The sequence below is a fragment of the Triturus cristatus genome, chromosome 3_2, assembly GCF_964204655.1.
Source record: "Triturus cristatus chromosome 3_2, aTriCri1.1, whole genome shotgun sequence".
NCBI classification, from domain to species: domain Eukaryota; kingdom Metazoa; phylum Chordata; class Amphibia; order Caudata; family Salamandridae; genus Triturus; species Triturus cristatus.
Window position 1 is genome coordinate 903,003,221 of NC_140584.1, and position 15,686 is coordinate 903,018,906.

The following is a 15,686-nucleotide window of genomic DNA, read 5'->3' on the forward strand; positions in this document are numbered from 1 at the left end:
CAACTACCTGTAGTGTCTTGTGCAAAAGCAGCAAAGTCACAAGATGGCATTAACAGCTAAAACGCTTATGCTAATATAGCAATGTATGCAGACAAACCCCTGTCTCAACTACACCCTCCCTCGGACCATGAACCAAAATAGGTAAGAAATGTAGGAACGCAGAGTTCAAGTTCGAGCGAGACAGAACCAAGTTCATATATTGCCAATCCATATAATTGGGAGTAAAAAGTCTGAATAGTTTGTTGGGAAAAAGTAAAAAATAAAAAATCAATCAGGGGCGCTATATAGCCCATTCTGGAGCAAAAAAATAAAAAAATTCCAGTTTGTACGTGCGGAAGATGGAGACATGCCAATTTAATCCATCAACGTATAGGCACAGTATGCTGCAACAGCCTCCAAAGAGAAAGTCATTGTAATCTTCAGTAAATGAGTCAGCCATCCAACCTAATAAACTAAAGGAACATACATGTTCTTCGATTATCGGAGCCTCTAGCACCGTTAGAGGACAACTTGCGTGTTCTTCAAGAAAACTTCCCGCCAGGAAGTCATGGGCCGCTGCATATATATGCCAATTTCCTAGGATTCCATGTACAGCCGCACAGGCCATAATCCCGATACCAGAACAGTCTAACTCATGAGCCACTAAGGGACTCATCAGTCGATCATAATCCGGGACAGGAGACGCCGTGTTTGACAGGCACAAATCCAGAGCCCATTCAAATGGACAATCTAGGCAATGGAAAACAGGTTGCACGAAAGTAAAGTAAGAGAACTGGAAAGGATAATCCATAGGCTATGCTCAAAGTGGCCAGAGGTAGTGTTCCATAGTATTCAAGCATCCGGTTGTGCAGTTGAAGCAGCCGGGACAGACTGTCGTGTGACACAGCTTGTGCAGCCATTGCGGAGTAAACAAATCAACAGCAGCACACCAGCAGTCAAGGCGAGTATTAATGGAAGCCCGCCGAAGACGCTGGAAAAAATATAATGAAAAAATGCCGGTATCACACCAAATATTGTTTGGAACGAGGTCACAACTTTGAAAAAATGTGCCAAGCCAGTTGTTGACGAGGCATTGAATATAGTGTGAATCAGAGCACCGAAATGAAGGGGGAGATCAGTATTTAAAAGAGCATGCACCTCGGTTCGGGTGTTAGCTATGTGAAGGACAAATGTTTCACGAGAGGAAGTTAGGGCGACTTCTTTTTGAGACAATGGAGCCCTTATTCTGCTCATCCTGTTGAACTCTGCTTTCAAGGTTGGTATGGAAGGCCAGATGGATACATCGAGTCTCCCATGCGGGGGTGGGAAAAGCACATTCTTACAACAGACTACTCGTCGTGAGACAGTTACAATGTACGGAATCCCTACTAGCATCCCGCAGCATGCCTCATTATTTAAAAGCAGATAGCTACCGTTAGCTAATAACGTGAAAGTTGACGTAATTGCAGGCACAGGATTTCCCTTCAGAATGCAAGCTAAATATGATGGGTGAATGTTGCATGCGCCATGCAATTGGATGTTCCTACAGACTACTGAATGATCAGGTGTGGAAGTGCAATCCTCTCCTTTTAAATAAACCTCACTACCTACTCTCATGCACCTGTATGTAAATGGGTGTGACCAAACTTCATGGAGAAAAGCGGTACCTAGTGGTTCATATCTGCCTTTGGCATAGTGTTTCATACATGAACTGAACGTAAACAATGGAAAAGGTAGCATGATTAACCCATGGATGAGCCACACAGCTGAGTTTGATTCGGCCACAGAGAATGGTAAGGGTTCCAACTTTTCATTATGCAATAATGAATATGTTACATCCTTCATGGACATGAACTGTTGTTTATCAGTCAGATTAAACAGCAGGAATAAAGATGATGTATTCATGTAGTCCCAGGGAACTTTTCCAGCCTTCAGTGTTTGTAATGTCCATGCAAACTGCATTATAGAACACAATTGATTTTGACCATGATATAAAACAGACATATCATCTTGTACAATATCCACAACGGATGAAACAATACTAACTAATGTGTAAGTTCTGGAAGAAAGAGTGTTAATGCTATAATCAATGACAGCAAGCACTTTTTTGAGATAATTTCCAAACTTCGTTGTAAACAGCATACACCCATCTTTTGGACCTGCCACCCACAAGGCCCTTAACAAAATCATTCAAATCTACATTGTCAGTTAATTTGGACAAATGAAGTTTTACTGACGCTAAGGTGTAATGTTTAAGCCAGTTTTGACATAATTTTCCTACTGAATAGGTAGTAACAGAATGTAAAGATTCAAATCTGGGGTCTACTCTAACTTGTGTATAGCCGGGGAGTAGACCCAGAACACGATGTTGACATGAATCTGAACTCTTCTGCCATAATAACCATCCTTGAGGATCCAGGGCAGAAATGTTAAAGGAAGTATTAGTAATTAGGGACTGCAATTCATCAAGGGACATATCTGTGTGATTATCCCACGTCGGATAAGCACTCAGATCAGGAATAGTAGTGGCGTTCATCTTTTTGAAAGTAACCAATCCAAAGCAGGTGGTCTGAAATATAGTAGAATTAAAAAATAACATGTGGTTTGGAATAAGGCACGCATGATGCAAAGCTTCCGAACCTTGGACCTGCCAGGTTTTAGAACCCCAAACAGACTTAAGATCATTGGTATCTTTCCACAGCTCATAGCCCCCTATAGCTAAGTCATCCATAAAGGACTTCGAATACAATAATTTAGTATGGGTCAGTCTAACTTTGGAAGCTGAGTCAGCAGCCATTTTAAAATAAAAGGCATCAGGTTTAGATACACTGAAATCAGAAAAACATGTACATTTTTTCACTAGAGTTTGGAGCTGCCTTCAATGGGAGCTGGACAATGTTCCCATTGTGTATAATTAACGATATTCCTAAATGTATTTGCTTTATGCAGGAAATGTTTGCCATGATTGGGCTACCTTTGGAATCTCAATATTCATTTTTAAACCAAAGGAATAAATTATCGTTGAAAGATTGAACACAATAGTATGAGTCACTCACAATAAGAGTAGTCACTCGAGGATCAGCAAACTCCAGTGCAAGCAACAGAGCACGTAGCTCTGCCAACAGGGCGGTACAATCAACCAATGTTTCCGTATGCACAACATCAGACTTGAATTCATCATTCACAAAAGTACCAGCCATTATTGCGCAGGCCGCTGATTACGCATGCTTAGATTCCGTTGCTGGTTGCACCGAACAGTCAGTGTAAATGATACAATGGTAATCCTCAAGTGGGCGCAAAGACAGAGAAGCTGGATGAACAAATTCATACTACAAGTACTCCTGAGTCTCCAATGAGGCATCAAAGATGAAAGTGACATCCGGAGACGTCAAGGAAGTGGCCCATTGTATCCAACGTGGTGCAAAGCTTTAGAATTCGATACACTGCCTTCGTCACTTCCTCTAGGACAGGGTACGGTGTGAAAATCAACATGCGTTTCCCTTGCGACAGCACTCTCTCTTTCAGAATCGCTATCTGCACTGCAGTCAAAACTTTTTCGACAGTTGAAAAGCGTATTTCAGCTGAAGTGTACAAGTGTGACTTGTAAGCAATAGGGACTGTGTCACCCTTATTAAACGTTAAGTACGTGAAACCCACTGCGCCAGGCACAATTCTTATTATGAGGTTTGTGTGGTTATCACTAGTCAATAAGTATTTAGAAACAAGAAGATCAGCCTGCAAAGATTGCAGGATAGCCGAATGTTCTGGCAGCCAGCTCGATTTGGAAAAAGTAGGTTGTACCAAGGCATATAGCGGCTTGATACGCCGGGCATAATCGGGAATGTAAGTACACCCAGAATTTAAACAACCCAACAAAGATTGTAGTTTTTTCAGAGTTGTGGGAGCGCGCAAACATACGCATTTCTCCAGGAAGTTAGGTGCAAAACCTCGAACTTCGTTGTTGAGTTCATAGCCCAAAAACAACACTGTATACTCTGCAATGTGCGATTTTGCAAAGTAAAATTTGTAACCGAAGTCCGCGAACATAAAAATGATTTTCTGCGACGTTGAGATCTAGCTTCGCGCGCATGGGATATTGGGGTTGTGGCTGTGGCATAGACCATAACAGAATCTCATGGCTTGGTGATAATTTATCCCACCCAACCTGAGTACGGTACAATGCTGGAGCAAGTACCTGTGCCCACTCTTCTACAAAGTTCTGAGCCTGCTCCTTCGGCACAGTGTGCGCGAACGATGGGAGGATTACCTCCTTCCCTCTGGGAGTGCACAAAACAAAAGCTGGGGGCCAGTCCACCTCTGCTAACAGAATGTCATATGTAGAGGTCAGATTTTCCCAAAAGATCCCTTTTATGGTACGTTGTATGTCACCTTCAGTTAAAAGGACTATGTCATATAGTCTATCAGGGGGAGTCACTCTCGTGTCAGCAATTTCTACAGTAATAAATGTGTCAGTTGCTGTCGCCTTCAGATATGGATGCAGTGCTTGCCGCACTATTGTTACCTCCGCTGCGCTGTCTAGCAGCGTTAGTGCCCATGTCAGGTTCTGAAGCTGTGTTCTCACTCTCTGTGGCATACCTCGCTGTTAGTGCAGCAACTTTCTTTTTCTGAAACGGAGGTCGTTGATGTGCAAATTCGTCCTGCATGCCTTTACCATCAGCCGGGCGAGGCTGCTCTCGTCCTTGAGGGGCACCCCGATCTTAGCCACGTTCTCCTCCACCGGATTGTGAGACCGATGTTTCCTGTGAAGAACGAGGAGAACGTTGTTCAGGTACCTGAAATCTATCAGGCAACCTAATTCTAGTGCGATCGCGCAATTCATAGGTGCGTTCAGTAGTCACTGGTATCGGTGATGCGGGACGAGACCCCTGTTTCTGCTGCTGCTTCCCCTGTTTCTTAGTTTTCCAATTTTGTTTAGGAAAAGCTGGACGGTCGTCCTGAGTAGACTTAACCATCTGAGTTTGCGGCTGCGCTGTTCTTTTAGCAAAAGGCTTAACCCCCAAACTATTGCGGCCAATGGTCTTATAAGTCTCCACAATAATTTTTGGTAACTGTCGGGGTTTATGGACGTCGTCAACGAGGCACAGCGCATTCGACACCTGAAAGTTAACCGCATCTCCCTTGACGTGCGCGAGGATGAGATCAGCAACTACGTCGAACACGCCGACAAGCCTCATACCCAACTCGACCGCCGCCTTCGGACTGTGCTCATCCTGAACACTCTTAATCATGGAGGGCAGTACAGTCATAGACTGTGTGCCGAAGCACTTCACGTAGACTGATGCAAACACTTTACCCCAGTTCTTACAGTCTGTTTCTTCTGGGACTAAGTCTTTCTGTAAACTAATTTTATTGATCATGTGTTTTTCCACATGAGTAGAATTAGGAAATACTGCTTCCAGCTGGTCAAATTTCTCAGTAAGCCAATAAGGCATATCGTCCTTATTCTGGGGGCGCTTGCCCATTACCGAATTAACCATGACGGGACTAATAGTAATCCTGGCCGGTTCAGCTGGTTACGTCGCAACCCCAGGTGCCCCCACCTGGACATTGCGAGAGACGTATTGCACTAAAGCCTTTGTACCATAATCAAGGTGGTATGGAGCTGACATAAGTCATCCACCAGGGCTTGCAAATAATGTGGATGTGGTGTAAACCCGGCCAAGACTGGCCAAGTGGCCCCTGGAATGGACAAGGGACCTAACTGAACCGGAGTAACGGTGTGGGGGAGGGCGCCATTAAACCAAATACGATGCTGCCAAACAGAAATCGGAATTTCCTGCATCCTATAGGGCGTGTAATTAGCTGGAACTGCTGTAGGAGTGTATGCGTGAAATGTCTTATCATCCGCATTCACCTCCAGAAAAGTACAGAGATCTGGGACTAAATAAATAGTTTTTTGCTCGCCATGCCATTCCAGTTAGAACCCAGCCATATGCAAATCAGTCTTGACCCTGTGCCTCCTGGGAACAGTCCAGCCCGAACTGCCAAGCCAGGTCCTCCCTGGACTGGAAACAAGCATCCTAGGACCGGTTTCGGGGTTTCACCCCTCTTCAACCAGGATAGCTTGATTCCAGTGGCATGGAGAGCACGGGACTCACGTCTGAGCATACCCGTCCCACTCGGGATGACAAATGCAAAAACAACAATTGATGGACAGAATGCAGAACAATGTCATACATTCACCCCAGTGCAGAGATCTGGACCTAAATACAGACTGATTTGCATATGGCTGGGTCCAAACTGGAATGGCATGGTGAGAAAAAAAATGATGGATTTAGGCCCAGATCTCTGCACTGGGGTGAATGTATGACATTGTTCTGCATTCTGTCCATCAATAGTTCTTTTTGCATTACACAAAAGAGGTGTTCGATGAGTACTCGGCATTGGTACTAGGTGAAGACGGGCCCCCAATCTGGGGAGATCTGGAAGATGGACCTGCTGGAATTCGACATTCTACATTTATGGCAAGAATCTATGTCTACACTTTGGGTAACAGTGAGATCTGTACTCCTTACGAAGGAACCATCCATTTACCTTATATAGGGTGTACTGGTACCCTAAGAAGCTCTCAAAGATGGGAGGAAGTAAGAAGGGGTTTTGCCCTAAATGCGAGCTAGAGAACGCAGACCATGTTCATCTATTATGGGAGTGTCCAGACATCCAACTCATCTGGCAAGATGTGGGCAAATTTATTACAGGAATATTTGGGGGAAACATAGAGGTAAGCCTTGATCTGATTATTTTGGGGATTTTGGTTGGTGAGGGTGCTTCTCACAAACTGGGGAAATCTGGTGCCCAATTGCTTATTACTCTGATAATTAATGCACAAAGAGAAATATGTATAAAATGGGTCTCCTCCACATCACCCTCCTGCTATTAACCCATCATTGGCCTTGTTGCACTCCCAGGTCGCTCCTAGGTTATATCTCCTGCCTATGTCATACATGAGGACAACAAAAAGGAAAAAAAATAGTGAATGAGATATTTAGAAAGACACTCCCCTTTCTACAGACCTTCGCAAAGTTTAATTCTCAATCTCGTATTCCTATAGTTTCAAAATGTAAACGTTTTTCAATTCTAATTATTTGCAATAATTTTATTGCTGTTATTTTTTCATCTGATATTGAATACAAATTAGTGCTAACAAGCACTGTCAAAGTCAATACACCTGGCTCTTTTTTGTATGTATGCACTAATAACAAACACACAAGGAGGCACCCACTAAATACCGCTCAGGTTGCATGCTGTCTCAAGCACAGCATTCTAATTTGTTTGTGTTTGGCAGCACCCTTTATTATATCGGCTACTTATCTTGTGAAGAATTCATAGATCTGCCTGTTTGGCCACTCTCCTTTCAGAGCTCCTACCCCCGGCACACACACCTTTTTCATCCTATTTAATGCACTTGTGGTTGACCTCAACCTTCTTTAGAGGCTTTAACATTTGAAAAAACCTACAAACCCAAGTATGCACACTTAGACACTAGTAGCGGCTTGCAGGGGATGAGGGTGGAAGGGAAATGGCACGGGGTCAAAATATATATAAAAAAAATACCACTTACTACTTTGGCCGGCAGCGCCTCTCCTCGGCTTCTCAGGCAAGTCACAGAACTAGAAAGCACCCAGGCTCCCAATAGCCAATCACAATGCTGCAATTGAGTGTTGTGATTGGCACCCCTAAGCCAATCACAATGCTGCAATGCAGCGTTGTGATTGGTCTGAGTGCCGTGGATCAGCACTCAGATGTAGACTGGGAGTCTGGAATTTCTGACCAGGCCAAAATGATCTGCCAAGCGGCCATGTGCAATTGGAGAGTGCCAACCGGTCCTACCCCTGTGTCTCCAGCCCTGCTCTGCCCTAACCCGGCCCCGAACCTGCGAAAAATAAAATGATACTAACTACGGTATTATAAAATATGTGCCTGCTCAAAGAGCAGTGGGACGACACTCCTCTGCCTTAGCAAAAAATAACAGAAAAATTACACTGACTGGATCTTTCACCTACTTTTTCTTCCATATAGAGAACAGAAATGGATACACAGAAATAGTCTCTTCTTGCATGCAACAAAAGGCCATAAATCACCTCAGACATCTAATAAATTATTCAAAGTGAATTTAATACATACGTTATTGGAGAGAGTCACTGCAGCTAACTCCTCTTTCCCTAGGCGGCCGCAGAATATGCTGCTGACTACAAACAGCAGGAAAGTTAAAAGCTGTGCTATGACCTGTCAAGAGAAAAAGAAATAATTAATTAATTCATAGTTGCAATACAAAATGTATAGAATAATGTACTACCAACAGAGCGGACTTCATACAGTACAAGATGTGCTGTCACCATACTCTTTGTAAACGGTGTAGGGTGTGCAAACAGATACAAACACACGCACGCACACACTAAATACCTCACTTATGATGGACTGGATGTATTTTTCATGGGAGGGCATTAAGGCAGCCTTGCCCCTGGAACTTCATTATGAGTTTACTGGATTGAGGTGTGTTAACTCCACCTTATCCCCCAAAGACACTGATACAGGAGGTAACAATAACACTGCAGAGGCACAGTTACTGGGAGATTATAAAGTGAACCCTGACGTTCCCCTCAGAATTTAGAAAAGATTTAATAGAATCCAAAATAGTGGACCTGTATTTTGCAGGTTATATATAACTCACTTGCCCAAGGTGTTTCAGCAGCCTCAGCCTTCAAGTAAGAATTAACTGCCCTTATAAGCAAGGGTATACGAATTATAGCGTACAGGCAGTTCCATACAGAGTGGGTCACCCATTTTGTGATTGATCTGGGTTAAAAATATGCAACACATCACTATAAAAAGACTTGAGTTCAACAGCAAAGACATCATGGGCCTGATTATCAGTGGTCAAAATGGGCATAGAATAAAGGTTTTCAACATCTATAACTACTCTACGTTTAAGAATATTGTCTCACCTACATTAAAATTGCTGGTTCACCATCTCCTAGAATGGCCTGATAAACTGCTGGCTTTGCTTGCAGGTGATTTCCACACCACCTTCAAGCCCCTGGGAGGGTCAACAGCTGTCACTGATGGGGAGGATGAGTCAAGGCACATTGGGTGGTTGGAAGCAAAACCGCTTGCAAATTAGTTGTCTGCCACGCTACAGTTACACCTCATAGTCTGGATGTTGGCAAGTGGTTTATTAGTAGTGATAACTAGGGACCTACCACTAGTAATAAGACTACAAACACAAACAATTATTCAGTTAAGGTCCCAATAAATTATTCCCTTACTCAACCCTTGGTAGCTGACAACAAGCAGGTAGGCTTAACTTAGCAGACAGGTGTGTAAAGCATCCAAAACACTAATACATTAACCCCTTCCCCGCTCATGACGGAGCCGCTCCGTCATGAGCCACGGTTGCCGTGTGCTCATGACGGAACGGTTCCGTCATGTCACGGCCGTTGGCGGCCGCTCCGCCTACGCGGCGCTGTTTCCCCGCCTGTGCGGGGGGACAACGCAAATGGGCGGAGTCATGACGGAACCGTTCCGTCATGAGCACAGCTTAACCGTGGCTCATGACGGAGCTGCTCCGTCATGAGCACAGCGCCACCGCGCTGCCCCCCGCACCCCCCAGCGCTGCGGCGGAATGCCCGCCGCAGCGAAAGGGTTAATAAGTAAGAAACAATAAAAATCCAACACCAATTTATGAAAACAGGTTATATTTTTATGAACAAATAGACACCAAAATGACAAAGATCCAATGTAGGGAATCAGAGATATAAGTCTACAAAGGTTCAAAGTAAAACTAGTGCTTGGACGCAAATAACACTCAAGGGATTAAACCAGGTTGTGCTGGACTGGGATAAAGTCGAGCGTTCTTTACACTTACTTCCAGAAGTGTTTCGTAATTCAGGAAAGTGGGCGTCAGAATAGTACTAGCCAAGAGTTCAGATGCTCTGGTTTGCCACTTGGGGCTGGGGACTACCGCTCCCACAATACACCTTTTCGATTTATGGAGCATTTTACAAAAGTTACTCCAAACTTTTCCAAACTTCCGGAACTTCTTCCTGAAGTTCCTCTTGTGAGTCCAAAGTGTCCAAAACACCAATCCAAAGGTCTAGAATCTCTGAGATGGTCCTTGGGATGTTGGGACTACAATTCCCATAATGCACCTGCCAAATCCTTAAAAGTTCACTGGACCCACTCTAGGATGGGGAGTCCTTGGTGGAGGAGATACAGGTTGGCTATGTTAACCTGTAGCTTGCAGGGAGTCCACTCCTTAATCCTTCTTGAAGCAAGTCAAAGTCGTTAGCACTAAATTCCCAGAATGTACAGCAGGTGCAGTCCTTCAGAGTGCAGACCTTTTGGGGGCAGATCAGTTTTCCAGCAGAGCAGTTGATGGAGTGGAGGGTTACCAGCTAAATGATACACACTATCCACATACTCACCTGGGCCCATAACCATTCATACTTAAGCTTGTAAGCGCCGCTCGGATCAATTTTGTGTGTTAATGCTAGCGAGATAAATTTACCTCACCAATTCTCACCATTCCTTCTGTCCGAATATAATTTCCTCTGATCAATGGACCTAGTTGTTAGCAGTTTTGGTGTAAATACCATCAAGTAAATACCTTTAAATGACCACAGACTCAAGAAGGTTTAAATGTTTATATAAAAAATGTCATGTGAAACCAGAAGCATAAAGTAAAGTTCGTACACCGTTTTCTTTCAAGGTAGGAAAATCAGATTATTCAGAAACTTTGAACTAACTTAGGAAATGACAGTACCTGGAAAGGAAGAAAATCAGAGAGAGCAGTACAATGCCATACTACAAAGAGTTATATTTACCTAGGATGGTGTGGAAACCAACCCCTTGGCCTAAGAGCTGGAAAGGGTTGCCTGGGACAGGTTAGGAGACCGAAGCCTTCAGGACAAGATTCAGGACAGGATTCAGGACAGGATTCAGGACAGGAAAGGTGACCTCTTCTAGATACGACACCTGCATCGCACCCCTCTTTGACACTATCTTCCTACTCGATTCTTCCGCGATGTTCTCCATTATGTGCCTCCTCGATTCTTCTGCGATGTTCTCTATTTAGTTTGGTTCTAGGTTCTGTAGTTCGAATCTTCTTTAGGATTTGCTCAATTGTCGGACAGCATCTCAGTCTCTCAGCATCTCTGCAGCATGAGCTCTCTCTAACTAACTAAACTACCTCAATTAAACTCTTCTAATGGTAACACCACTCTCAAATGTTTCAATGTTCATGAAATGCCTAATTCTGATTGAGCAAGCAAGGGGAGATGATCATCACACCTTGCTAATACTTTTCTTTAAGCTTATTGTTCAATGTTTCCACCCCTTAATTTACTTTCCCATGCTTTATTTCCCACCCGTATTCACAAGTTAATCAATACATTATATACAATTTAATATTCAGCTTCCTCCAGTTCCGTGTAAGACAGTCAAGTTCCCAGGACAATGCAACATTCGCGGCCTTGGCTGTGGTTCAAGAGCTTCATCATGGTTCCTGGCGTGTTATAACTGCGCAAGTGCAGTCGTCACGTGGGGTGTGGATTTCAGTCACCCTCAGAGGCCCAAATACGAACTAATAGTAAAGTCAGAAAAAGACATGTTAGAAATCAAAATAAAATATTTTCACTGTATACCGCCTATCTCTACTCTTATCCCATTTACTTTTGCATTAGTATTTTAGTAAAACTTGCATAGTTTAGTTTCAGCAAAGCATGCGCATTATCATGTGGGTTTCAAGCCGCCGTATTGGAAGCAACTGAGCAGCTGCAAAGATTTTCCTTCCAAGCGATAGAACAACATATTTCGTAGATGCAGTAGACGCATGCTTAATACAGAATCCTGGGTTTAGCAGCCATCTTTAGTGTCACTCGGGTTACTTGTTAGCAAAACACATAGGCAAGCCTCCCCCAGACTTGTGTGTACGAACATGTAGTGAAAATTAGTATTTACAAACACAATTATTACGGGGTTATGAGTTATTTGAGAGGATTGCGTCCAAGCAAGTCTCTTTTTATAGAATTCCTTGCTCCATCAATCACCTCTCTGATGGCATTTAATGCCATCACTAATTTCCCACCACCAAATCAGATGCCAACTTTAGCATACCTCAATTCCTTCTTCAATCTTTTCAACCCTTTCTTTTCTTTCTTTTTCATTGTTAATTTGTAGATTTTTCATCTTTTTGCATAGATCTCCTTTCATTTCCCACCAACTGTATTTCACTGTATTTTCTCTTCTTTTCCATTTAATTTACTGTATATCTCTTTCTCTTCTTGCAACACTTGAAGCATGTCATTACTGTTAGAACTAATAGTGTTATTCCTAATACCGGTAATAATATTTGACCTATAAACCTATTACCTAAGTTAGAAAACCAACCACCTATGGTTGTAATACTATTTATTAATTTCTTCCATACACTGTCCACTTTTAGTGGTTTCAAATCTTCCTCTAATTTTGTAATATTTTTAATATATCCTCCAATTTTGACACCTTTGTCAGGAATGTAAGTGCAACAATGTTGCGCTTTCAGCATTTTACAGACTCCGCCCTCTTTTGCCAATAATATATCAAGAGCAAGTCGATTTTGCAAAACCATAGATCTAATCGCAACCATCTCTGTGTTAATCATCAATAACCCTCCAGAAGTATCAATTGATAAACGATCAGTCACTGTAGATAATTGACAAATCCTACATGAGTTTAGAATTTCTCCCACTGAAGGTATCAATGACTGAATATGTAACCTACAATTTTTGAAAAACTAGCCCTCTTCATACGTGTTAGTTCCTGTCCGTTTTTTCACATGGTACACCTTTGGGAATACTATTCCAAAATAGCAACTCCCGTACCAATGATCATGCAGCCTAAAATATGCTTTGTCTCCACATACATAATAAATCCCAGGAAATACTGGATCTGTTCCACCTTTTAGTCCCCATCCCCCATTTAATAAAAAAATATGTTCACACTCACTGGAACCAAAAATACATTGTTATAGTTAGTATTCAATCTATGGAGGCAGATCTTCCCTTTCTTTTCAAAGTCCAGGGACACAGCAGCATGAGTCTTGCAAGTTGTGTACATATTTTCTTTCTCAGCCCATTGAGGTATCTGAGGTTTTGGTTCAGAAGCCTTTCTTTGGAAGTCCTGTCTCCTTTGCCCAACTAAATTCAAAAATATATTTTCTTCTTCGCATAGTTTACATGTTAAATTGTGCTTGTGTGCTTCAGCTATATCTATTGTTTTCATAGTTAGAAATTGGTCTCCCATAACCTGACTTTTTTGGCAATCTGTTATGCATTTATTTCCTTATCACTTTCTTCGTTTAAATCTAAATTCTCGAAATCTTCGAGAATTACATAGGTCCATTCAGGACCTTTGAACTTATTATTCAATACTTTTAGTCTTTGACTTCGTCGTCGGGGTCTTTCAGCAGATGTCCCAGACTGGCTTGAAATTTCGTTTACTTGGTCAGGTTCTTGATTAATTGTTTTGAAATGATACTTCAATATTTTCACAACACTTGGCCAATTATCACCTCTTCTGACCCTTTTTGCTTGCACTGCACTGTCACTGTCTTCGAGTGTTCTTTTATTCTCATAAAGTTGTGACACGATTTGGCTTGTTTTTGCAAGGTCCTTTTCTGCCTGGATGTGTTCTCCTTCTCTATCTAAACCCTGTTCAGGTTTTATTCCGATTTTCTCCTCTTCTACCTGAACTTGTTTCTCTTTTCCTGTCTGGTCCTGATCAGGTCTTACACCACTTTGGCTTTCTGCCACCTGAACGCGATCTTCTAAACCTATCTGTCCCTTCTCAGACTCGTGATTTATTTTGTACGCTTCTGTCTGAGTAGATTGTTCTTTCCTTATCTGTTCCTGCTCAGAATTTCTAATAATTGTATTTTCACTTTCCTGAGTCTATTCTTCTATACATGTCTGGTCCTCACTACTTTCCTGCCTTTCTAGCCTAGTTTGGCTTCTTGTTCTCACAATTACTTAAGGTAAGTCAACCACTGGTATCCAGTCATCTTGACTTGTGCTCGGTTGTTCTTGGTCAGCTACTTCAGGATCTGATATTCTAAATCCTTCAGCTGTAGAACCTTCTTCAGCCTCAACTGCTTGAGTCAGTTGGGGACCTTCGATGTCAGGTGCTGGTACTTTCTTAGTATGTTTTGCATGAATCCAATTAGGCAAGCCTGCACATTTCACTGCTGTGGTTGTAACCAATATAACCTGATGTGGTTTTCCCCACCTGGATGCTAGGCACGACTCTCGTGTATGTTCCTTCACCACCACCCAATCACCAGGATTCAGATCACGGGCTTGGTTTGGCTGCCTGGCAACTGCGTCTTCTCCAACCTGGTGAGAGATAGAACGCACTAGGTCAGCCATTTCTTTGCAATATTCCAATACCAAGTCATCAGATATATTTATCAGATTATGTCCTGGTTGGTATGCATGCCTGCCTCATTGCTCTTCTCATGAGTATTTCATGGGGACTCAATCCTGTATTCCTGTCAGGAATGCTTCTGAGCCCCATCAGAACAAGAGGTAATGCATCAAGCCAGTCCAGTGTGGTGGATGCACATACTTTTCCCAGTCTTGCTTTTATAGTGCCATTCAGTTGTTCTACCACTCCAGAAGCCTCTGGGCTGTATGCACAGTGCAGTTTTTGTTCAATTTTAAATGCTTCACAAATTAGTCGAATTACTAAATTATTAAAATGAGACCCTCTATCTGATTCCAAGGTCACTGGAAAACCGAACCGTGGAATCAGTTCTTTCAACAATAGTTTGGCAACTGTTATACTGTCATTTCGTCTAGTAGGGTATGCCTCCACCCACAGTGAGAATAAGAAAACTATGACACGTATGTACTTCAAACCTCTACATGGTGGTAATTGAATGAAATATAATTGCAGCCTTATAAAAGGACCTTCTGCTCTTCCAATTTTTCCTGTGCTGTCTATTGTCTTATGACCTGGATTAATTTGTTGACAAATTAAGCACCTCCGGCATAGACTCTCTGCTATATTCTTGAACCTTGGGTTATACCAATCCTGTTTAAAAAGTCTGATCATCGCGTCCTTTCCTAAATGGGTGTCTCTGTGGTACATCCTAGCAAATTGAGAAAGCAAACAATTTGGCATTACTGGCCTGCCATCTTGGTAAACCCACACATCGTCCTAGGACCTTTTTTCGCATCTTTCTTTCACCCATTCTTATTTTTCTTTCAAGTCTACCTCCTCTTGTAATTGCTTCACTTCTTCCCATGTTTCTAATCCTGAGAGTAGCATAGGTTGGCAGCTGATTCCGCATGTCTCAATCTTTTTGTTCACTGCTATTTTATACTTTGCACAGTGTTGGGCAACCTGGTCAGCATACCTATTCCCAGCTGTCTCATAGTCATTTCCTGACTTATGTGCGGCACACTTGACCACTGCCACTTCTTTTGGCAATTGTATTGCTTCAAGCAATTCATTTACGAAATTTCCTTTTTTAATCGGGGATCCTAAAGAAGTCAAGAAATCCATCTGCATCCAGAGCTGGACAAAATCATGCACAACCCCATAACCATACTGGCTATCAGTATATATGGTAACTTTCAAATTTTTCCCAATTTGGCATGCTTTAATTAAAGCCACTAATTCAGCTACTTGTGCAGATTTGACTCCTG

General features: G+C 42.6%; 1 protein-coding gene across 1 annotated transcript in view; it reads right to left on the reverse strand.

Moving 5' to 3' along the window:
- LOC146858423 (multidrug and toxin extrusion protein 2-like) overlaps positions 1–15,686 on the reverse strand; it is a 1,295,341-nt gene that overhangs the window by 1,023,444 nt on the left and 256,211 nt on the right. The window contains exon 2 of the mRNA XM_085649342.1: positions 8,125–8,226. Coding sequence (XP_085505468.1) covers positions 8,125–8,226 — 102 coding nt within the window. The remainder of the gene's footprint in view (positions 1–8,124; positions 8,227–15,686) is intronic.